The sequence below is a fragment of the Pholcus phalangioides genome, unplaced genomic scaffold (genome assembly GCF_987345545.1).
Source record: "Pholcus phalangioides strain wild (caught in Gottingen) unplaced genomic scaffold, Ppha-v1.0 ptg000003l_1, whole genome shotgun sequence".
NCBI lineage: Eukaryota > Metazoa > Arthropoda > Arachnida > Araneae > Pholcidae > Pholcus > Pholcus phalangioides.
The window spans coordinates 24,117,800-24,143,031 of record NW_028301596.1 but is presented as its reverse complement, the minus strand read 5'-3'; the positions used below and the strand labels follow the sequence as shown (position 1 = coordinate 24,143,031).

General features: G+C 37.7%; 1 protein-coding gene across 3 annotated transcripts in view; it reads left to right on the top strand.

The window, feature by feature from the left end:
* Window positions 1-25,232, top strand: part of LOC149088330 (ATP-dependent translocase ABCB1-like) — a 532,351-nt gene that overhangs the window by 192,288 nt on the left and 314,831 nt on the right. For all 3 annotated transcript variants that reach the window (XM_089247148.1, XM_089247163.1, XM_089247155.1), the window contains exons 3-4: window positions 24-239; window positions 17,195-17,255. In XM_089247148.1, coding sequence (XP_089103274.1) covers window positions 24-239; window positions 17,195-17,255 — 277 coding nt within the window. The remainder of the gene's footprint in view (window positions 1-23; window positions 240-17,194; window positions 17,256-25,232) is intronic.

Here is a 25,232-nt window from a genome sequence, read left to right as displayed (position 1 = left end):
TTTTTTTCTATTGTGCTTTCCAGAGCTCCGAATCGCCTAATATCAAATGGCAAAACTCACAGAACGATCCTAGATGATGGACTCATCCTAAAAGAAACGGTGAAGCAGAACGGTGATAACATAGGAAGCTATTTCAATCATAAAGACAACTCGTTCGCTTTAGCATCGAATTTGATGTCTCCCGTCCGCAACAGCGTCGAGAGAACGGAAATGACAGAAAAAGACGGTAAGAAAGCCAAGTAAGTGTCCTAAAATTTACTAAGACTTTTGCTTGAACCTGGTACAGTAATAGTATACTCATCACGCGCGTAGGCCTATTCTTTGTAGTCTTCTAGAAGAATGTAATCATTATATATATTCGAATTGTTAAATGCATGATATATATTTTGTAAAACATTTAACAAACAAATAAAGTTAATTCTTATCATATCAATGAACAGCAACTTGGAAAAATAAAATAAAGCCGGGTCCTTACCCGCGGTCGCGCTACGCGATTCTAAAAATATACTGCGTCTTTCAGACGAGCCGAAAAATCTCCGCACCTAGGAAATGTCGGGTCCTGGCTTTTGTCCATACTTTACAATTTTATACAATAAAACCTGCCAACAACAGCCACTGACGGGACCAAAACTATAAGCCATTACGAATATTTAATTGACTACATACTTTAATAACTTTTAAATTTAATTTAAAAATTTTAATTTTTTTCTTTTTAAATTTTTAAAATTATTTAAAAAATATAAATATCTGAAATATTATTTTAAATATTTGTTATTTTTTTAAATTTTTTAACTGTTAATTTTTTTAAACTTTAAAAAAAATACTTTTATTAAACAACGTTATCCACGTACGGTGTTCACTCAGGGCCGGATTAAGACGTTTGAAGACCCTTGCACTTGAATATTTTTGGTGGTTCCCTCGATACCTACAAGTATATTTTACTCAATATTTAGTCTATAAACTGAAAAAATGAAATTTTATATTTCAGAAGTGACTAATCTAAGGATGGGATTTCACTCTAAAAGGTTTATGAAAGTTATTTTATAAAACTTGAAAAAATCAACTAATAAATTGCAAGTGCAACCGATAAATTTATTAGTTGCTTTTTTAAAAGAATTATTATAAAATTTTTATAGTGTAATCCGTACTTGAGGCCGGGATTATACTATAAAGTTTTGTAAAAGATCTTTTATAAAAGTTGAAAAATTCAACCAATAGGCGCATCGGTTGCATTCAAGCAAATGCAACCGGTGATCTTAATGGTTGAATTTTTCACGTTTTATCAAAGAGCTTTTACAAAACTTTTATAGTGTAATCCCGGCCTAAGACAGAATTGTGATGTGAATATTTCTAAGCACAGACATTTTGAAAGTCCCAACCCCTCCTTTTTTTATACTTGCAAATTCTTTGATATTTGCTGAATTTTTTTTTTTTGGAACATCGGATGTTTTTGGATTGGATTTTTCGAACATTGGATGTGTTTTTGGAATTTTCTTTCATATTTTTCCGAAAAGACAGATTTTTTTTTCAAAATTTTTTGAAAATATTTTAAGATATTTTCTCCCATCGACTACTTGTGAGGATCGGAATGGAGGCATCTTTAGGCTCAATGATAAAAACCACCAAAGAATGCCTCTAGGCTGCCTATGGGCACTGAATCAGGGGTGAAGGAGAAAAATAATTACAAAAATTGCGAAAAAACAGTTTTTATGCACGAATTTCGAACTAAAGAAATCGCATCTTCAGTGCTCGTTTGAAAGGGTATGCGGACCCGCGTCCGCATCCGCTCCGTGTGAAAGGGGCCTAAGCTGCGCAAAACCTGTTTTGGAGTGATGTCTATGCAAAATCATTCATTCAAATAGCCCGCGCTGTGCTAGCCACACCTCAAAACCGGGTTTCCGTGGGTTGAAGCTGCTTAGCGCTGCGGACCTGTTTCCGGTTTAAGATGAACATTTGAGATACGTAAATTTTTCAACTAAGAAAATCCAAATTCCACTTTAAAAAAAGAATAGATAGAAATTTCGCATTTATTCGTAAAAATAAAAAAGTACCGCAAAAACGAACTAAATTAACGACACAATTTTTTTTATAGTTTTAATTACGAGGCCAACTATTAAAAGGTCCTACTTTGTTGAAAGTTCTATAACTCAAGTGCTCAGCAAGATTCCGCTTCCAAGTGTAAATTATCAAGATTTCGCAGAAAAGTTGTAAAAAAAATCAAACGTACGCATTGTGTGTGTTCATCAAAAATGGCAAAAATTTCGCATCTATCGCGTTTATTTCGTGAACACGAAAATTACATATTCCTAGTGATCATATTGAGAGAATTATCGACGAATCAGAATTCACCATGTCACTGACGTGACGTTCAGAGTCACTCACTCACGGCTGTATTCCGTTCGCAGTTAACTGGTGAGGAAATGTTAAAACGTCGGTTACATGAAAACGGTATTCTTCGTGCCTAAACACCCGGTTAACTACCGTTTTTTTTTCGTGGAACTTTATCCGCGGCTGATGCACGGTTTAACTGATCAGTTGCTGGTTAATTTTCAGACTTGGAAATTTTTTTTCACTTCTTTTATGTTTATTTTGTAGACTTGAGATTTTTTCTGAAATTTTTTGAAAATTTGAATTTTATTTCTGAATGAATTTTAATCTCTGAATTCATTTTTTCCTCTGTTTCTTCTGGTAATTCGGAGTCAATTTTGCGGACTTTTTTTTCATAGTTCTAATTTAATTTCATGGACACATTTTTTGTTGGTACTTTTTTTTGCGGAATTTGAACTAGTTCTTTCTGTTTCTTTCTTGGATACTTCATGGTAGAAAGAATTTAAATCCATATTATTTTTTTGGTTATTCTCAAAGTTAATTTTGCAGACATTGAACTACCAAAAAAATTATAATAAAGGAATTTAAATTTCAATTCCCTGACTTTGAATCCATTTTCTTTCCCCCCCCCCCCTTCTTTTCAGTAACCTGAATTCTATCTCTCTGTCTTTGGATTCATTTTTTTCTGTTTGTTTGTAATTTAAAAATATTAAACAAACTTTAAATTATTGATGGGAAATATTCGATGAATGTTAAATTTTTTTCCCAGTACTTTTCATTATGTGAAGTTCATACGCAGATTAAAATTTTTAGATTCATTTCAGAAAGCAGCTCCATTAAATTTCACAAGGAAAATAATTTCTCTTATGTTTGATTCCTTTGCTAACATCTCTCTCCCCCTATGGCTAGTGCCATGGTGGAACAATATACTGTTCGAACATGACAATATGTAGATACATGCAGTCATGGGCCCCCACATCCTGAAGCACGGCCCCTAGGCTGGACCTTTAGTGGGCCCTCTCTATAGTTAATTTTTAGTGTGAAAAAACAAAAAAAGATAACAATCATTCCGGCACCAGGGCTACAGCACTGTCAACCCCACCCTTGTAGATGCTATGGATACAGCTGTAGTTACACTGTATTCTGGAATGAAGAAAAATACACGAATTAATTTGGTTGTTCTTTTTATCAACCAATGCTCCTTTCTCTCCAGCCGCTCTGCAGCTCACATTTTCAGAATCCCTCCTCTACACCAAGAGTCATCAACCTTTTGGAGAGTGCTGACCACTTCATTGGTTTGAAAATTTGCTGCGGGTCACTTGAGTTATCTGTAAATGTGCCACGGGTCACTATAGGTATCCGATTACATTGGAGAGCACTTTTATATAAAATGTTACTGGAGTGAACTTTAGTAGCATTTTTCGATAGAAAGTGCCTTGAAATGAAAAAACCACAGCAAATTTTGGCCCACCTATATCATTTTCTATGAAAAAGTCATTTTTATGTCAAATTTTAGGCAAAATTCATTATTATTTGAAACACTATTGCAAAAAATCTTCTTGATGAAATGTTTTATGATTTTCACAGTACATTTAGCTAGTGATGTTGCAGATTATAAACCAAAATTTGAAGAATTGCATGATATGCTCATAAGTTACACCCAAATACGTTAATGTACATGTGAATTTTTGAAATTTAATCCTACATTTTGTCTATAAAACACAAATTCAAAAATATGTGATAGTCCTTAGATTTTGGTTCATAACCTCAACAATATATAGCAAAATATCATATAAAAACTTTGTAATGATACAATGAATAGATTTTTAGAAATCATGTCACAAACTAATTAAAACTAAGTAAAATATCAAAAAGTATCATTGTTCGTAACATACATTTAATTATTATTTTTATTCACGAATTACTTGTATCTACAAACGCAACACTAAATTGGACGTAACTTTGATTCTAAGTGTCATATAAACAAAACAAGGCCTGTTTGGAATCACAAAGAACAGGACTCTCAAAAAATAAAAATATGAAAATCAATATTTTCTTCCAAAATGACGTTTTCTATTTAGTCTAATACCTCAAGCAATCCAGAAATGTTTTGCAGCGCGAAATGAGCACAATTTTATCCAACAGAAATCACATCAGGGCCATACATATACATACACTCACAGTTTAAGTTCAAACATGTACCAATTCATTAGAACTTCCTCTGAGGAATGCATACGAGATGCATGTTCAGTTAAAAGAAGGCCACAAAGTGATCTGAAACTGTGCACAGGTGTTTCAAGTTATCTGTAAATATGCCACGGGTAACTTTAGTGATCTGATAATGGGCTTGAACTTGAACTACCAGACAGATACCCACGTTAATATTCCTTACGGAACCTCTAACGTAAAAGGTATCTGTTGGAAAAGTGCCAACACCTTCCCCCAGCCCATCAAATCCATCCACCCAACCTGATAAAACATAAGAACACTTTTTCAAAGTATATGGGGAGAAAAAAAATTAAAATATATATAGTATCTACAAAATAATGTAAAAATTAAACATTTGTGGAAGCACAATGCACCCAGGTACATATGTATGAAAAGGGTGGGGGGAAACATCAGTTATATATACTATATATCAGTTATATAACACTGGAAAACACAGAACAATGAAAAATAAACATCTGTGGTAAGCACAATGCAGGTCACAGTCCGAGAAAAAAAAATGGGGAACAACAGAAATGCAAATATGAAGAACACGAAAATGCTAATATGGTAAACACAAGAAATATTCAAATCTTAAGCATCTGTGGTAAGCACAATGCACGTCGCAGTCCATCCAAGTACATATGTATATGAGGAATAGAAAATAAACATCAGTTAAATCCCTATGGGAAACACAAAACAATGCAAAAATTAAACATCTGTGCTAAGCACAATGCACAGTTCGAGAGAAGGAAAAAATGTGAACACATTTTTACAATTTCAGCGTAGTCATTAGATTTGGGGTGTTGATGCTGATCTGGTCGATCGAGTGTAGTGAAGACATCCCTGTCTTCACTACTCTCATCAGGTTCAAAGAGATCTTCATTTTTGCTGTGCAGTAACAACAGATTTTCCTCTAAAAAGTTGATAAGCTATGATTTCAGCCCAGTTTTTAGTTTTTATTACTTGTTTGATAATGGGCTGCAGGACACTGATGTGGAACTGCATCGCTATGGTCACTTAAGTGGTATGTAAATGTGCTGCAAATCTCTCGAATGACCATGGCTTCTACAAGGGTGGAGCTGACAGGGCTCCAGTCCGGGACAATTTTCATCATTTTTTTTACACTATGAATTCACTGTAGAGGAGCTCACAAGGAGTCACAGGGAGGCCGCCAAAGATTCTAGCCATACTGCAGGATGGGGGAGGGAGTGTATAAGTGATCTGTAGACATACTGCGGCTCACATAAGTGAACTAGGAATGAGCCGCAGTCTGTGTGATTCATAACTTCGAGGCACGAAAGCGGTGGATCTCCCTGTTAAAAAGTCTCTCCACAGAGAGCAACAGGCCTACAACGATACAATTATTCAATCATTAACCTGTCCGGTGTTTCTGCCGTAATATTACGTCGTGAGTTGAATGGAAGAAATAGAAACACCATTACTTTGTTGCTATTGTTATGCCACGTGTGCGCCTAACAAAGCAGCCCTAAAACCTTTTATGTGAGACATTAAAAACACGTTCTTTTCACTCAAAATCAGCCCTTTTCCCAGCTCGTCTTTATCTGAGGCGGCGTATTTTAAAATAAATTTGTAGATAAAGAAGACACGAACACATATCATGCCAATGCATTTTGCTATGTATGATTTTTTTTAATTTCAAAAATCATATAAAGTCTTATATAAAATCAAATATAACTCTGTATATATCCGCGATTACAATAGCTGTTCATTTTTGATGTGATGTTATGACTTATTAACTCTCTTCACTTACCTACTCCCATTCAGTTCAACCCCCACGTCCTGGAACAGGTCCCCTAGGCTGGGATCCTTTGCGGGCTCCCCGGTCAGACTTTTCACGGGCCCTCCTATAGTTAATTTATAGCTTGAAAAAGCAAAAAATTATGAGAATTGCCCCGAGGTACAGCCCTGTCAGTCCCACCTTTGTGGGGGAGCCATCCAACTAACACCAGCTATAGTAGATTCTATCTACTATAGCCGGTGTTGGTTCAACTCGGTTGATTCGAAGTTCAGGAAGATGACAAAAAAAATAAAAATCATGTAAACGTTGAATTCACCATTTTATTTAATATTTCATCCAGTGTTCAGAGCCTCTCCCATCGAGTGAGACGGGCGAAAGCTGCATGGTTTTTTTTGGAAATTTTTTTTTTGTAACTACGACACAATTTGGCGCTGCTCTTCATTTAAGACATAATTACTCAAAAAATCACCAGTGAATGGTTATGCCTGGTATTTGCCTCATTCGTTGGTGATTTTTTGAGTATTATCAGGCAAAGTTATCTACTCTTCCATAAGACATAGTTTCCCAAACTTTTCGTTCCATCTGCCCCTTTTTCAAAAATATTTCTTCTCATTGCCCTCTAACTCAAATCAACCCATAGGATCCTATACTAAACCCTGAGCTTCTACCTCCCTCAGACCTTTCCATCACTTCCCCACCCCCGGGGGACGATATTGTCCATTTTGGAAAACACTGATCTAAGACACATATTATCAAAATTAATAGAGGCTTACGTCATACAATGAGATCTCTCGCTAAAATACCCCCTTCCACCTTGGCACTGAAAACTTTTGCGCCTTTACAGTGTGAAATACTATGCATGAAAGCTCTATTCCATGGGCTAGAGAAAACTATTCGTATCGTGAAAGGGATCTCACATGTGGGAAGGGCGGCCTTGTTGTATCTGATCTATGCTGCTATACATTGCGCAAGAACTTGAGAACTGTTATCAAAACTAATTAATGAATCGACACTTTTCAATAAAAATAATCGCATATAAATGGTACATAAATATTCAGCCTAAGGCAAATATCAGGTCTTGATTACAAGCAGTGGCAGATTCAAGGAGGCGCGATCCCTAAGAGCCTTCAAACAATAAGCAATGGAGCGATCGCCCCTCCCAAGAGCCTTGAAGCAAACATAACTCCAATTGCCATACTTTTTTCTTTATTAATCCTTAATTTTTTGTTATTAATTTTGTTTTTATCAAATTTTCTTCCACTAAAATTTTTGCACTCGAAGTTCAACCTTGAGCTTTCTTCTGCTGGTAAGGTCAAAAGAGTAAAGAAGCCATAGCTGGGGGAAGGTCAATTATATTACCACCAAAGTTTTATAGGGATTCTATGCAATTCAGCTGTCACCCTGCCTTTCTGGTGCAACTCACCCATACCCCTAGAACCTAAGGGCACATATGTAATTTTTTGCGAGGGAGAGGGCCATATGTACATCCTTCAGTTTTTTTAGTAACACACAATAAAGCACAAGCCATCGAATAAGATGAATTTTCTCTAGCCCTTGTTTTCTTTTTTTTCTGGCCTCAGTCCTTATTAAACAGACAAGCTTGAAAACATACAAGCTTGAGGTGAACCAAAACACGGCTGGATATTCAAGGAAAAAAAACTATTTTTAAAGTAGGTGAGTTAAGAAAATCAATTCTATTACTTTGGTAGCACATCTCGGGCAACATACTTAATGATGTGTTGTACCCCTGCTTGTATGAACAAGCAGGGTATTTTTATAATTATTATATATATCAGAGTTTCTCAATCTTTCTGAACCCAGACACCAGCAAAAAGTCTGAAACATATTGACAGACCACTTCCTTTATTTATTTATTTTTTTTGTGTCCATTTTTTATACATTTGTTGTTTTCTCACTTTATTTGAATTTTTAATGTTTACTAAAGTTGTGTGATGACAAAGCATTTTCATAAAATAGAAATTATATGATGATATGTATGGCGAAAAATATAAATATTCATCGGAGATATTTGTCAGGTTCAATATTTTCTCAGCAATTTTAATAATTCTGACATTTATAATCACAGTCAGCAATGCCCTGTATTTTACACTATTTAAGATCTAAGTTTACCACATTTTTGTTCCATGAAACATTGAATATTCTTTTTGTGAAATAGTTTTTTTACTGCGATTTGTTGCACAATCTTTTATTTCCCTCACCCTTTGGCAATTTTAGCAGTAGTGATTATCGAATTGCATTTAAGGCAATAAATTGAATTTTTGGGGAAAATTTTATAACATACCATATTTAGGATTACATACATTCTCCTCGATAGTGAACCTATGTATCGAATTGTAATATTTTTTTAGCCCAATACAGTTATTACTAATGTCAATCATAACGGTTGGATAATTTTTTAACGTTTTATCCAGGTACTTATTATCAAGTTTGCCTGCAAGGCAAATGTGCCATCGTCACTGACCATAGATTGAGAAACGCTGATATATATATATATATATATATATATATATATATATATATATATGTTCAGGAAATATTACATTTCCTGATTAGTAATTCTCCGAAACTCGTGCTACGGTTGTTCCAAATTAAAGTTTTCATCCTTTATGAGTTGTTTATTTGAAACCGAACAAAAAATTTAGGTTTAAAGATTGAGAGTAATTCTGATGTTCAGTCAGAAGCACATTTGTGGAATTGTTGCCTATAGACTACACAAATTTTGGACCCTTCTTCCACTCTAGGAGGCAATTCAAGTATTATGTCAGCAAATTTTTAGCCATTTTTGAATCCCCCTCCCTGTCAGCAGAATCTTGGCAACTCTGTACCCTACCTCTTAACGCATACTGGTGGGATCAGAAACAGATGGGGGGCTCTTGCCCCCCCCCCCCAGATGATCAAAAAACATTTTTTTTTTTTAATGCAAAAATATTTTTCAAAAAATTACAATTTTGAAAGAAAATACCTTGATTATAACAACGTATAAATTTCTGTTAATTTCAATGCTGTTTGAAGGCTAAGAACTCAAAATTTCTTTTCAAGAAATTCATTGCTACCCACCCTCTAAGTCATGTACGGGAAATCCTTCGTCCTCGGATTAAATGTGGCCTTGGGGGTTATCTGATATGGCCCGCCCCCTTAAACCTAATTTTGTAAAAATAAACTAAAAGCAGCACATTTACGGATCGCTTAAGTGACCTGTAGCACCATTTCAGAGCATTCAAGTGGCCCATGGCACATTTTCTGATCACTCAAGTAGGCCCAGTGGCACATTTTCAGATCACTCAGTTAAGCCCATGGTATATTCACAGATCACTCAAGTAGCTTGCGATAAAGTTCCAGAACACTTAAGCGATCTGTGGCACATTTAGAGATCCATGTTGCACAGTTTTATAGCACTTAAGCTGCCCCCAGTGCTGTTCTACATAACCCAAGTTACCCACGCCACATTCCTAGATTACTTAAGTGATCCGAGGCATAATTACAGATCACTTGAGTGATGCCTGGCACAGTTCCATATCTCCCACAGTTCCTTTAGCAGCCCAGACACTTTTCCAGATCACTTGGATCCGTGAAACATTTAGAAATCACTAAAGTGGCTCTGTAGGGAACTCATCAATGAGAAGAATGTTAGTTGAAGTGCCCACAAACTAGGGAAAAGTTTTTCTCATTTTTGGCAAGCAGAATAAGATGCCATTAAGAATGTTTCATTTTTTTTCTATAAAGGGTGGTTTATGACGTAAGCTTCATCCAAACCCCTCCCTTTCCCCCCATCATCAAAAGTCAGGTAATCAGAAACACCCTCCACCCCCATCGATGCTGACGTAATACTTGAACGACCCCTAGTCTAATTTTCTTGACTACTCTTTCCACAAATTCTCCACCCTGTGCTATAACCTGCTTGCCCCTCCCTCCTGCAAGTACACCTGTGCTAAAGTCACTCGTTCCACACTTGCACACTGTTTTGGTCATGTGTTTGACACTGTTTTCAGTCACTCACTGGTTTTGGTCGCTGTTTGGTTACTTACACGCGCTCTTAACGCATTTCCCCTGGGTGGGAGGGGCCTCAAATGCAGAGGAGGTCTCGTGAAAACTATATCTGGTTAAAATTTTCAAAAGTGAACATGTCTCGCCTGGTGGAGGAGCCTCAGAAAAATTACTTCATCCAAGGGTCCAGGATACGCTTCAGACGGCTGACTCTAGGCCACTCACTGAACTGGTCCCTCGCTCTTTAGATTACTCATTTGGTCATTCACATGCTTACTTACATTCTAAGTACCTCTTTTGCTCTCACGTGCTTGCTAACTCCAAGCCACTCTTTTGGTCACTCACTGACTGGGCAGAGATGGATTTCTTGAGGGATATAAAAATTTCACCGCCCTTCTCAAATTTTACCAATTTTCTTTCATACATTTTTTGCCAATGCAGTGCAATCCGTTACATGTAAGGGGCTGTCATTGTGTGTGTGTAGTACATATTTATTTGATAATTGCTTTGTTTTTGTGCGTCAAGGCCATGGCCCCCCACAAAGGCGGGGCTGATGGGGCTATAGTCCTTTGGCCCAGGACGATTCTCGTCATTTTTGTTTTTTTATGCTATAAATTTACTATAAAGGGGCCTGTGAAAAGTCTGGTCTGGGAGCTCGCCAGAGGCTTCAGCCAAGAGGCCCCACTCTAGGATGTGGGGGCCCATGGTCAGGGCTTTGGAAAAAAAATTTCTTCAAATATTCAAGGATTGTCTCTATTAAACGAGGTTTCTGGTATCCGAGTTAGCTCAGAATTCATTTCCTCTGATTGACCAAGATCCTTATTTTATTTATATTATTTTGCCTAATTGTTATCAAAACGTTGCAAAGAGAAATGGTTTATACTTTCACAGGGATCAGAAAATTAAATTTATATGAAAGTATCTACTTACTTTGACTTGAAAAGCTGGAAAAAAGCATTTGTCGAATGCATACGGATAAATTTATATTTGTGTACATTGTTTTGTCTGGTTTATTTGTCAACCTTAATTTTTATCAAGCAAAAGGAGAAGGAAGTAGGATTCTATGATCATTTTAAAATAATAACTTCATATGATTTTCATATTCTGCTCTTTTTTTTTATCTGCGAAGTTTTCATATTTGTGCAATCGCACATGATACTGTTAATAAAAAACTTGTAAGTAAGTAGTTGTTGTAAGTAATTTTAATTCTTAATTTTTTTTAAATATTAATTTTTATATTTTAAGTATGTTTGGCACTAGGTTGGGCCAGACCGATCGACATCTTCACTGTAAAAAAATGGCCCCCTCCCTCCCAACACATCACTCTGGATCTGCGTCAGCCCTTAATTTGGATAGTTGGGTGCGTAGGACAGGGCTGGACAAAACCCAGGTACCAAGTCGACATAGCAACTAAAAAATTGGTAATGGCACTTGAAATTTTCTTTCTGCGGCTACTAATATGAGAACATATTATTTTTGAATTTTATTTATGCTTATTTGCAAAAAACTGATGTTTCATGCCACTCTTTCAAGCTTGGCAGAAAACTACAAATTCACAAAATATTCACTCATAGACGTCTCCCAGTCTCCGTGTACCGTATCATGCAGCATTGTCTATCTTTGTGAACAATCTTAAACCCTCTATTTAGTTTTGCAATATAATTGTATTTTCCTTTTTTGGCTAATTTCTGCTCAGAGAAACCAGAAATGCATTTTGTTTAAAAAATTAAGAGGATTAATAACATTCTAGGGGGTTAACTTCACTCTTAGATTCAATCACTTCACTCGTAGTTAGAAAATTTGATGGTCGATGGCAAAGGTTGGGAGTGCAACTCTAATAAAACATGTTGATGAAATATTTATGGTACTCATTTTGGTGATAAGTAAACCAAAGGTTTCAATGGGAATCTCATATACAGTTCCCAGGAGATGGGCCAACAACAAGTAATCAAGAGAGAAGAGAGATCGTGAGTGAGAGAGAGAGAGAGGTCACATGTGTGATGGGCTCCCCATATCCAATTCATTGGAGCATAAATGCAGTTATTTGAATTATTTTGAGTTTCCCACAAAAATGGACCTTTTTCATCATGTTAGAATCCTACATCTGTCTTTGGATTTTAGTCTTTATTGACATGAGGACCATCTATAGGCAGTGCCGTCTTAACGCATGGGCTCACCTGGGCACGGCCCGGGGGCCTCACAAAAAAGAGAAGTAGTTGAATTTTTTGAGAATTTTCCAGGTAGGGCTTTAGAAAAATCACTTGGCCCAGGGGCCCATGTTGCTCTTAAGACGGCCCTGTCTATAGGTTATACTTGATGTAGTTTTGACTTGTAAATTTTGTGTTACCCAGTAGGTGAACTATGAGGAGGCCTACCCAGGGCGGTAACTAGGCTGGGGCAATTGGAGCAATGTCCCTGGGTCCCCGAACCAAATGGGGGCCCCCCCAAAAATGTTTTTTTTTTGGCATAACAATAACCCTTTTTCAAGAAGCACCCTCCCCAAAGAAAAGTCTGTCCCGGAGCCCCAAGAAGGCACACTGCGGCCTCTGGCCTACCACATTACAATATCTGCACCCTTGGATAATAATTGATAGCACATATCTCACGGTAAATCCGTCGGAAAAAATACAACATTTGCTGCACTGGTGAAGTGCTATTGTGAATTATGAAGTCTCTAAAAGCATCTGTATTACCTTTGCTATTGGCAATTCAACCTAACATGACCAAAAATGCTTGTTTAGGTGTCTTGTTCAGTGAATTTAGAATTACTTTCAGTATTGAAGTGTGGGACATTTTATATCTGCTCTTTCAAATAGGCCAAGACGAGTAATTGTGAGTGAATTAGTTGGGCGACCATACGGGCAGCTGAAACTAGGGATTAATATATGTAACAGCTAGGGCTGTGCGACTCATGCTGTCACTCAGGGCACCGCTTTAGAAGGGGTGCCAAATCAGAGATACAAATGGAAAATAATTGCAGAGAAATATTTAAAAAAATTTTTATTTCTTTATGTATATAAAATTCAAACTATGAATGTTCTAAGATCCATAGCCCCCCACCCCACTCCTGGGTTGACCATTTTTATTTCAAATTAGTTTGATAAACTGTTTCGATTCCCTATTATAATTTCAAAATTGTTTTGCCACATGAATTTAAAATAGCCGGGTTGAAATGCTACAGCTATCGTCACTAATATCAAATCAGCCGCATATTTGATTGGTTTTGTCACACTATGGTCATGTCTCTTCACATGAGTGCTAATAAAACCAGGACATGTGATATACTTGTTTTTTTCCCCCATCTGTCTTCATCTCATATCTCTCTGAGAGTTTCATGTGCTAACTCCTTGCAGCGATGTGTCCAGCCAGGGGGTCAACTAGATGCTTGGTCACCCGGGGCAAGCGTGCATTTAGATGCCCCCTTGTAATGTTGAAGGAGAGGTTTCAGAATGAAATTTGCGCCACCTTGGATCTAGCACCTGGGGCAGGAGACCCAACTGCTTGCCCTAGTTGCGGTCCTGTGTCCAGCGGTCATCTTATCGCCAGTTTTGTTGTAGCTCGTGTCTCGAAAGTTTCTGACAAACATTGATCAAGTACCAAACTTGCTTCTGCACAGATTTTGGAACTGTTGGCGACAGGCATCGGAAGTGTTATGTTTCTGAGGGTGCTCAGATTGATGCCATAGAATACTGTTGGTGCTCTAGTGTGGTACCCACTGCTCACGTGGCTCTGACGCTACTAGTTGGCGAGTAACTTATTGACCTGAACCCAGGGCCAGATTGACCATTAAGCAAAATAAGCACATGCTTGGGGCACCACAAACAGTTGCCAAGATGTGTTTCTTTTTTATGTACAATTTTTTTCTAGCATTAAGCATGCAGCAGAAAATAATATTTTCAATTGAATGTATAGTTGAAGATATTGATCAACTAATACCAGACCAGAATGGAAATTTTTGCCAGTTCCTGGCTGAGCCATCTCACGGCTTAAAAAGTGGCCCTTTAGACCCTATGAAGAGAGAAGAAAAGTGGGGGTTGTACAATGTATGTATGTAAAGTGTATGTAAAAAGATACAAGTCCATATTGGGTCAATTTGAAAGGTATTTTTCAGATCAAACCATCGAGCACCTTAGTTAAAAATGCCAATCCGTTATTAATGATCAACAACAATAAAAAGAGAACAAGGGAAGCATATGATTAATGTGGCTAACTGTGATTAAATATGGTTAAGGGTGATTAAATATTAAAGTAACGAAAGAATATATACAAAAGTGAAAGTAGAATTCCACATAAATTTAAATGCGATTAAATGTGATTAAATATTGAGTAACAAAAGAATATATACAAAAGTGAAAGTAAGATTCCAAAAATTATTTTGATGGGGGTGGCCAATTAATATGTAAAATGTGTTTAGATCTTCTATGAATTGTTTGAAAAAGTGAGTCATAATTGATCAACTAATAATATGGGAAACTAGGGATCACGTTAATGCTTAGTTTTTTGAATGAGATTTCGTGCAATTTCTATAAAATTATCTTGAGCTATTTTAACAGCATCATGTGGGCACCCTTTGACAAACTGATTTTTCTGAAGGGCCCTCCCTACCAGCTAAAAATTCCTGCCTACTGATTTGCATACTAACTTTCGCAAATTGTAAGCAGATCTACTTGTCACAAGGTCCTCAGGTTGTGTCCGGGTAAAACCCACGCATTAATAAACCAAATCATTATCATTCCCAACCAAAATATGATAAATACTAATTCAATACAAAAGTGACAAATTTAAGAGTAAGCCAAGTTCTACAGAATGAGGACGTGAACTTCAAAATGCTCCAATCTTTGAGTCATTAGCGGATCGACTGCATGGTTTCAGGGGTTTTATCTTGTGGTTAATTATTATTACCCTTGCGAGACAGTTTCGGCACCTCTTTGCCATATAAGTCGCACCAGTAAAATAACCCAGAAAACTCTCTAATAGTCCTGCATAAATCAGTCAGAATCGGAACCCAAAAACTCGCTGCTTTGTTCCCAGACAGATGAAATGTTTCAAAAGTTGTCGCCTGGCAGTTCATTGGTTAGGGAGCTAACCTCTGATTGTGCAAGTCTGGGTTCGAATCCCGATTCTTCAATGTCCACTAGCAAATTTCCTGAACAGATCTTACGGATCTCTTGGGAATGTGTGATCAAGCATGGAACTCGAAAATGCATCTGAAAGAACAGATACCCAATGATTATAGTTCACCAAAAATAATGTGTGTGATATTGGCCATGCCAAGATCCAGTGGTTGCATTTGAAACCACTTTGTGAAATCCTAAGGGGCAGTCGATGTGAGAAAATATATTTAAATGAAATTATCTATCTTTAAAATATTTTGAAAAAATAAGTCTAAAAATTTAAGGCCTGTTTTTTTGGGATATGTGAAAGAAAAATTCCAAAAACTTCCCAAAAATAAACAAAAATGATTCAAGAGATATTATCAATGATTTGCAAGTTGAAAATCTCTCTCTCTCCCCCCCCCCCCCCTTGTTTTTTCTCTGTGCTTAAAAATATCAAATATAATTCTTCCCTAGATTAGTTACTTCTGAGATATAAAATTTCATTTAATGTTTTTTTTCCTTTATAGATTTGATATCGAGTAATATACTTTTAGATACGGGGGGGGGGGGGGAGACTTGAACCGTTCGAGTGCTTTTAGGGTCTTCAAATATTTTAATCCGGCCCTGCCTGGACCACCGTGATCTCAAAGAACCCTACAGCCAGGTTCAGATTGGTTAAAAGAAAAAAACCAAGTCAATGTCACAGTTGTATCGCTTATCGTATCAGTCTAATGTGTGAATCCGGACTACTAGCACCTGAGTGCTAAGCACGACAGTCCTCGGCTCTGCTGTATAGGCTTGCAGGGGAAAGGGGTGCATCAGGGGGCGTAGCCAAAAATTTCGTTTGGGGGGACCAAAGTGATAGAACAATATATTTGGCAATCCTTTTCACTTTTTTTGGTCATTTTCTTACATTTGGGGGGGGTCAGTCTCCCCCCCCCCTCGATACGCCCTTGGAGTGCATAAGGAACTGGTGTTCCCCAAGCCAACCAAAAATTGATTTTTTTTAATATTTTCTTTAAAAAAATAAAATATCAAAAGAAAAGCACACCCTAAAAACTGAATAAGTTACTTTATAAAATTCCTTCAGTAATACGACATAGAATTTATTGATATTTTCATTGTCTGTGTGTTATGATGTATCCCTTATTTTTATTGTAAATATTCTGTTTCAATAGAATGTTTTGCTAGAATGTTTCTCTGATTAGCTCTACCTCTCCCCCCCCCCCCCCATACATTAAGTCACTAATTCAAAAGAAAAAACCCAAGTAATGAAAAAAAAAATCTTAATTTACTTAACTTCCCAGTTCTTATAGGAATGATAGTTTGAATCAAATTTTTTTTTTTTTTTTTTTGCTATTTTTATCAGAGTATAAATTTTAATTTAAATAGTCTTGGTGTCAACTGAGGAAAAAGTGTCCTCATGACTTATCCCTCCTTGACATTGGATTGTTATTCCTATGTATTTCCTGTCAGTTGTAGTTTTGTTATATAAAACTGATCCCTTGTGGTACCATTTTTAAATCAAATGTATTTGCTTAAGGCTTAATTTATGGAAAATGCTTGATATCTTTTGAGAAATTAGATTTTGAATCATTCCAATATACTTGATCTCTTGATCATTGTATAATTTTATGGTCAATATATTTTGAATCAAGAATATCAAAGGTTTGCTTTAAATCTAAATGAACTAGAATGGATTATGTAGTGTTACCCATTAATTTAATCATTATTAATTCAAGATTTTCATCAAAATTAATATGACTGCTTCACTTTCTCCAATATTTTTATCTGGCAGGAAGAAGAAAAATGAAGATGGGGAACCTGATACTCCACATCCAGTCAGTTTTTGCACTCTGGTATGAAATTGTTTTTTAAAAGTTTTTTTGCTGCTGATGTTTGTAAGCAATAATAATCTATATATATACCAAATGGGTTTGCATATATACCACATGGGACCCAACTTGAATGATAGGCTACTTTAAAATTTCATCAGAACAGGGCGAATGCCCCGAATGGACAAAAAACTTTCGGGCAACAAAGATTTTTGGGCCTCAACAATCACTTTCCGAACATTTACTTTGGTTACAATGGTTTCCTAGCAGTGCATTTCAGACGTGTATATGCCTTTACAATGGTTTGTCACTTCTCTAATCCTGTTAGTGCATGTATATGTATAATAATTTATGCCTTTATAATGGTTTGCCACATTTTAAATATACTCAGTAATGAGGCTTTTTGAATAGACGTCATAATCATCAGCATCGCTTTGAGGGTCAGGAAAAGAGTGATCCTCATAGAAATCAGTGTTAAAATTGCCGATTTTACTGTAGAAATGTGGAAATTTAGTGGAGGTTTTCTGACACATCAATAATTTAAAAAATTGCATTGAATTCTCAATTTTGGAAATATTGAGTTTGCTTAAAGGTACGAAGCCCAGAAATTAAATATGAAGTAATTAGCCGGACCTACTTTTGAGTTGGATATCCATGCAATATCCAACTTTTTATTTGTATCTTCTCAAGCATGAAAATTAATGTCTCCATAGACGTGTTAGATGTGTTCTGCTATAGCTGGTGTTGCTCCAGCCCTATAATGTGTAACTGGTGTATTTGAATGGACATAGACCATTTTAACTTTTGGGGAAGTCATGTTGCTGAGAATGAGGAGCAAGTTTGATCATTTTCTTCGTGATGGTAGACAATGACATTGTTTCCTCCTAATTGCTTGCATCATGCCCCCCTCCCCCACCATCCATAACATGAATTAAAATCCTCCACATAAATATTATAATTGAAAATACTGTGGTGAGATTCGATTTGTATTTTATCTCACAGATGGCGGCACTTGTAAAGCCGACGCCATTGGATTGTCGCGCGGGAAATCGCAAGAGAAGCGATCAAACCATCAAGAGCTTAACATGTCGCTCCGTAGATTTTTTATTTCGTCTTATGTTTCGTGTTGTAAATAAATAATTATTTTAAGAAATTAATCAATTATCCTGAATCCATCATTTTATCCAAATCACGCAACCTCATAACCCAAAGTATGGTGACCGCGGACTTCAAACAAGTTCCAGTTTCTTCACTGCAGCACGAGGCAATCTACTGGTGTTTCCCGTAAGTGAACTTTCGCTTTCCGGAACTTGACATCACTTTTTCTGGATTTTCATCATGGAAGTAAGTGCCGTTCAGGTACCACTTTTTAACTACCATGATCCAGCGCTGTGGTTTATCATGTGTGAAAGCACTTTCGCTCTCGCTGTTCCGAAACCGATAACCGAATCTGTCACAAAGTACAACTATGTTGTCGCGAATCTGCCTCCGGAAAGTGCGGCTCTTGTCCGGGACATTCTCGTTAATCCGCCGGCCACGGATCCGTATGAAAGGCTGAAATCGGAACTGATTAAACGGTCGAGCGAGTCGTCGTCCACTCAACTTCGAAAGCTCTTAACATGCGGGTCATTGGGAGATCGGAAACCATCCGACATTCTCCGCGAATTGCGACGACGAGCGGAATCGCATTCTGTCTCCGACGAATTGCTGATGGAGCTTTTTCTCCAACACCTACCGGCATCAACTCAGTCCATTCTCGCTGCTGTCACTCCACTCGTTCTCGAGAAAGCTGCTCAACTCGCCGACAAAATTCATGAAGTGAACCCTCATCATGTTGACGCAGTTGAGAAACCGCAACAGCCGGATTCCGTCGCGCAACTTCGGGACGAAGTGGCTCAGTTACGCCGCGAGTTGAAAAACGTCCTGCGTTCGCGTAGCAACTCTCGTCAACGTACCTCACGTGCGCGCAGTCCGCATCCACGATCGGAAAACTTCTGCTGGTATCACAACAAATTCGGCAACAACGCCAGAAAGTGCGTGTCGCCGTGCAAGTTTCAAAAAAACGAGGCGGGCGAGGAGTAAACGCGACATGCTCCTTGCCACAGGCATCTCGTCGCCTTTTTACCATGGACAGAAATTCCAAAATTCGATTCCTGATTGACACTGGATCCGATGTTTCTATCCTTCCAGCATCACCATCACAACGACGCCACTATGAAGCTCTCTGCTGCTAATGCTTCATCCATTAGTGTTTATGGTCAAAAGAGGGTGACATTAGATTTCAATCTCCGTCGTAATTTCACTTGGACTTTCCTACTGGCTAATGTTTCCACACCCATCATTGGGGCAGACTTTCTGTTCAACTTTGATCTTGTTCCGGATCTCCGACGACGATGTTTGCTGGATAGGACAACAAAACTCAATACTGACTGTGATCTTCACATTGCAGAAGTTCACTCAATCAAACTCATCGAAGGTGACACCATCTACCACAGCCTTCTCAGCAAGTTTCCCGACATCATCAAACCACCACAACCAGGACAACCTGTGAAACACTCTGTCGTGCATCATATTGAGACTGTTGGTCCACCTGTGCATGCCAAACCAAGACGTCTAGCTCCTGATCGATTGAAAATCGTGAAGCAAGAATTTCAGCAGATGCTTGACCTCGGCCATTTACGACCATCTAACAGCTGCTATGCATCACCTCTGCACTTGGTCCCGAAAAAGGACAGTGATGAATGGCGTCCAGTTGGTGATTACCGAGCTTTAAATGCACAGACTGTGAAAGACCGGTACAGTGTTCCAAATGTTCTGGACTTTACATCTGAATTGCATGGTAGTAAAATCTTTTCCCATATAGATCTCATTAGGGCCTATCATCAGATTCCTATACATCCGGAAGATGTCCATAAAAGTGCTATTATCACACCGTTTGGGTTGTTCGAGAGCACTCGAATGCAATTTGGCCTTTGCAACGCTGCAGCCACATTCCAAAGGTTTATTGACGAGGTCACTCGTGGACTTCCATTTGTATATGCCTTTGTTGATGACATACTGGTAGCCTCGAAATCACCAGAAGAGCACATCGAACATCTAAGGTTGTTATTCGAACGTCTGCAAATATATGGCCTCAGCATCAAGCCCTCTAAATGTGTATTTGGTGGTTCATCAATTGAATTTTTGGGTTACAAAGTTTCTGGATCTGGCATCGAGCCTTTAACAGATCGTGTTGATTGCATCCTGAACTTTCCTAAGCCAAAAACCATCACTCAATTACGACGTTTTCTTGGTCTCTTCAACTTTTATCGTCGTTTTGTGCCCAGAGCTGCACACATCTTAACACCTCTACACAAGTTTTTGGAGGGAATAAAAAACAAAAAGAAATCCAAAAGAGCTACTCAAACCAAGCCAGCTGATATCCTTCAGTGGACTGATCCAGCCGAGCAAGCATTCATCGATGCGAAGCAAGCTTTAGCGGGTGCAACATTACTTCACCATCCAATTCCTGGTGCCAAGCTAAGTCTATGGGTTGACGCCAGTGATTTAGCAGTCGGTGGTTCGCTAATGCAATCAAATGGAAAAGGATGGGAACCCATTGCATTCCTGTCCATGAAACTGACAAAGAGTCAACAGAAGTTCTCCACTTACGACCGAGAACTGTTAGCAATGTACACTGCTGTCAAAAGATTCCGGCACATGCTAGACGGCCGTGAGTTCATAATTTTCACAGATCAGAAACCTCTTGTCTTCGCCTTCAAGCAAAATCCTGATAAATGCAGCCCACGTCAATGGCGACACCTCGACTTCATCTCGCAATTCAGCACTGATGTTCGTCATACTAAAGGTGCAGATAATGTGGTAGCTGACGCTCTTTCAAGAATAGAAATCAACTCGATTTCCAAATCACCATTCCTGGATTTTGACCTTTTTGCAACTGCTCAACGAGAGGATCCTGAATTAAAACAGTTACAGCAAGACAACTCTAGTTCACTGACTTTCAAGTCAATACCAAGTCCATTTACCGCAACAGAACTGGTATGTGATGTGTCTACAGGCTCACCAAGACCATTTGTTCCAGCGAGCTTCCGCAAGACTATTTTTCATCATTTCCACAATCTTGCTCATGCAGGTGTAACATCATCTACTCAGCTAATATCTGCAAGATACGTTTGGCCTAACATGAGAAGGAACATCAAAGATTGGGTAAAGTGTTGCAATGAGTGCCAACGCTCAAAGGTTCATAAGCATACCAAAACACCTTTAGGCACCTTTGCAACACCCGATGCAAGATTTTCTCATATTCATATCGATCTGGTTGGACCTCTGCCTCCTTCAGAAGGAAAGACATACTGCTTAACAGTAATTGATCGCTACACCAGATGGCCGGAAGTCATACCTGTAGCAGACATCACAGCAGACACAGTTTGTCGTGCCTTGTTCGATGGTTGGATTTGCCGTTATGGATGTCCATCAACCATAACAACCGATCAAGGACGGCAGTTCGAATCATCACTCTTCAGAGAACTGATCAACCTGCTTGGCACTAGCAGGATTCGTACCACTGCTTACCATCCACAGGCCAATGGCATGGTCGAACGGTTCCACCGTGTCTTAAAAAGCTCATTGAAGGCACATGAGAATCCAAAGTGGACCGTCACATTGCCAGCCATCTTACTTGGTCTCAGGGCAGCCGTCAAGCCGGATATCAAAGCCTCTAGTGCAGAGTTAGTGTTTGGTACATCTTTGAGATTACCTGCAGATCTCTGCACGGATACACCCGGTCAGCTCTCATCAACATACACATATGTACAACAGCTCAGAGAGCGTATGAATAGCATCAAATCATGCAAAACATCAGCTCATGGTCAATCCAAAATTTATGTGCATCCTCAACTGCAAACTTGCTCACATGTGTTTCTTCGAATTGACAAGATCACACCACCTTTGACACAACCATATACTGGACCCCATGAAGTGATTTCTCGTAATGAAAAAAATATCACTTTAAATGTAAATGGGAGAAAGACCTGTGTTTCACTTGACAGAGTGAAACCCGCATTTATCTTTAACGATGTCTGTGTGGAACTTGACAAAAACAAGCTCGAAGAAAAGAAAAATGACACTGCCAGTACAACCATATGTCACTAGGTCTGGCAGAAAAGTCAAATTCAGTCCTAGGTTGATAACCGAAATTAATTTTGTTTCGAATTGTGCATCATAATATTTTTTTTGCATCATATAATTCTACATTTCATTGATTTTTTTTGCATCTTGTATTTCATGCATCTCATTTATATTATGCATCTGATATATATTTTGTACAGCTTATTGAATTTTCTGCATTTAATTGTACATTTTGCATCATATTTTTTTTTTAAGTGTATACTTATTGCACATGATTTCCTGCATCATTGTATTATGTCTTGCACATCTATTATTCTGCATCTTATGATTAATTTTTTGTATCACATTTTCATTTTGTATCTCATTTATCGTTCTCTCACCATGTTCCTTCACTGGGGGGAAACTCATGTGGTGAGATTCGATTTGTATTTTATCTCACAGATGGCGGCACTTGTAAAGCCGACGCCATTGGATTGTCGCGCGGGAAATCGCAAGAGAAGCGATCAAACCATCAAGAGCTTAACATGTCGCTCCGTAGATTTTTTTATTTCGTCTTATGTTTCGTGTTGTAAATAAATAATTATTTTAAGAAATTAATCAATTATCCTGAATCCATCATTTTATCCAAATCACGCAACCTCATAACCCAAAATACTGTGGAAGGCAAAATTTTGACTTTCACTTCAAAAAGACCTTGTTTTGAAATTTTTCAAAAGCACATTTAAATGACACAGGGGAAAAACTCAGAACTCCAAATAAGAAATAATGGTTGAGTAATAACCGGAAATTTGCTTGCAAAATATTTCAATTATTAACTCGAAAATAATTTGGTGCTATAATGTTGAAACATGGATGTTTTAGTCGAAAAAGAAAAACATGGTTAACAAAATCTAACTGTGAAATATTGTAATAATTTTTTCATTGAATATTTTTTATTTCCGGTTATAGATGTTTAAACACATACTAAAATTCTGTTGCAAAAGTTTATTCTAATTTTGCAATGTAAACTAAGGATTCCAAACACTTGTTAATATCTTTCGTGCTTTCATAATTAAGGAGAATATTTGAAATGCGTTTGTTCAGTTTAGCCTACTTTTTGCATCTTTTTTGCTTTCCAAATCCACTTCTGCTTGACTCATAAGGAAACCACTGTATTTCTCATATTGTTTTCTAGTTATTCTCTAGTTCTCTTCTAGTTATTCCTCTCAAACCCAGGGTAAGCATTCTGATCTCTGGATTTGGTTTACCTATTATTTAATGCATGAAAGATAATTTTAGTGGCACACTTTCATGTGGATGCATTCCCCCTTATAACTTTGGTTAATTTATGATAGGGAAGAAAGACAGGAAGAAAAACAAAAAGAAAGACAAGAAGGGGCTTTGTTTTCGCAAGTGCAGGAAAGGACTGTGCGGATTTACCCCCAAATTCCCCATGTGTAGAAATGTGCTGTGTGGAACTGTCTATACACCTCAGCGGGACCCCTAAGATACTTCAACCAAACACCACCTTTGGCCGTATTGCTATATTGCAATTTACTGCCATAATGAGATGGGTTGGAAATGAAGGTGCTATCTATTGGTGAGCTGTAGTGCCAGACATAACCCAGGCTCTGTCCCATGGGGGATATAAATCTATTGGTGAGCTGGGACCTTTGGGGGTCCCCCAAGCCAGACTTCTCACGGACTCTTTTATAGCTATAACTAGCTATAATACCCAGCACTGCCTGGGTTTTCTTGAATGAGGCTGTTTGGATCATGTGATATCTCCCTCTTTCTTTGAGGGACATGCAAACCGTGTCTAAGTGGCGACTTCCTGCGCGTCTTGATGAAATAAGCAAATCTAGATTTAAAGAAACATAAAAATAAATTTTTTTTTTCCTTTTTTAAGGGGCGCTAGGTATTTCGATCCCCCTCTCAAACTTCAAGTTATCTATTTCTGCCTGTTTCTGCTTCCAAAAATGCTTAATTAAGGCAGTGGAATTTCTTCAATGTACTTTACGGACCCAGAATTGATTTTAAAACAACCTAAACTATATCAATTTATGCAGTTGAATATCAAAAGACCATATGGAGATATTAATTTTCATGCTTGAGAAGATACAAATAAAAAGTTGAAATTAATGTTATTGCCTGGATATCCAACTCAAAGTAGGTCCGGATAATTACTTCATATTTAATCTCCTGGGCTTTGTAAAATCTCTAAGGGAACTCAATATTTCAAAAATATAGAATTCAATACAATTTTAAAAATTATTGATGTGACAGAAAACCACCAAATTTTTGCATTTCTAGAGTAAAATCAGCAATTTTAACACTGATTTCTATGAGGATCACCCTTTTCCTGACCCTCAAAGCGATGCTGATGACGATTATGACGTCTATTCAAAACGCCTCATTACTGGGAGTATTGGAAACGTGGCCAACCATTATAAAGGCATAACCTATTATACATATATACATATGCTAACAGGATTAGAGAAGCGACAAACCATTGTAAAGGCATAAAACACATCTGAAATGCATTGCTAGGGAACCACGGTAACCAAAGTAACCGTTCAGAAAGTGATTGTGGAGTCCCAAAAACCATTGTTGCCCGACAGTTTTTTGCCTATTTTGGGCACTTGCCCAACTCTGTCGAAATTTTAAAGTAGCCAAGTCGGTCCCATTTGCAAATATATGCAAAATTTGGCGATGATCGATCTAAAATTATAGATTTGTATAGAGTACATATGCACACACACAGAAAATCAATTTGATATATATAAATTTATATCATGAAAAAACAAAAAAAATATTATTAATTGTCCCGGGTCCCCTGGAGCCCTGTCAGTCCCCACCCTTGTGGGGCCATGGCTTGCATAGAATCGTTGGCAA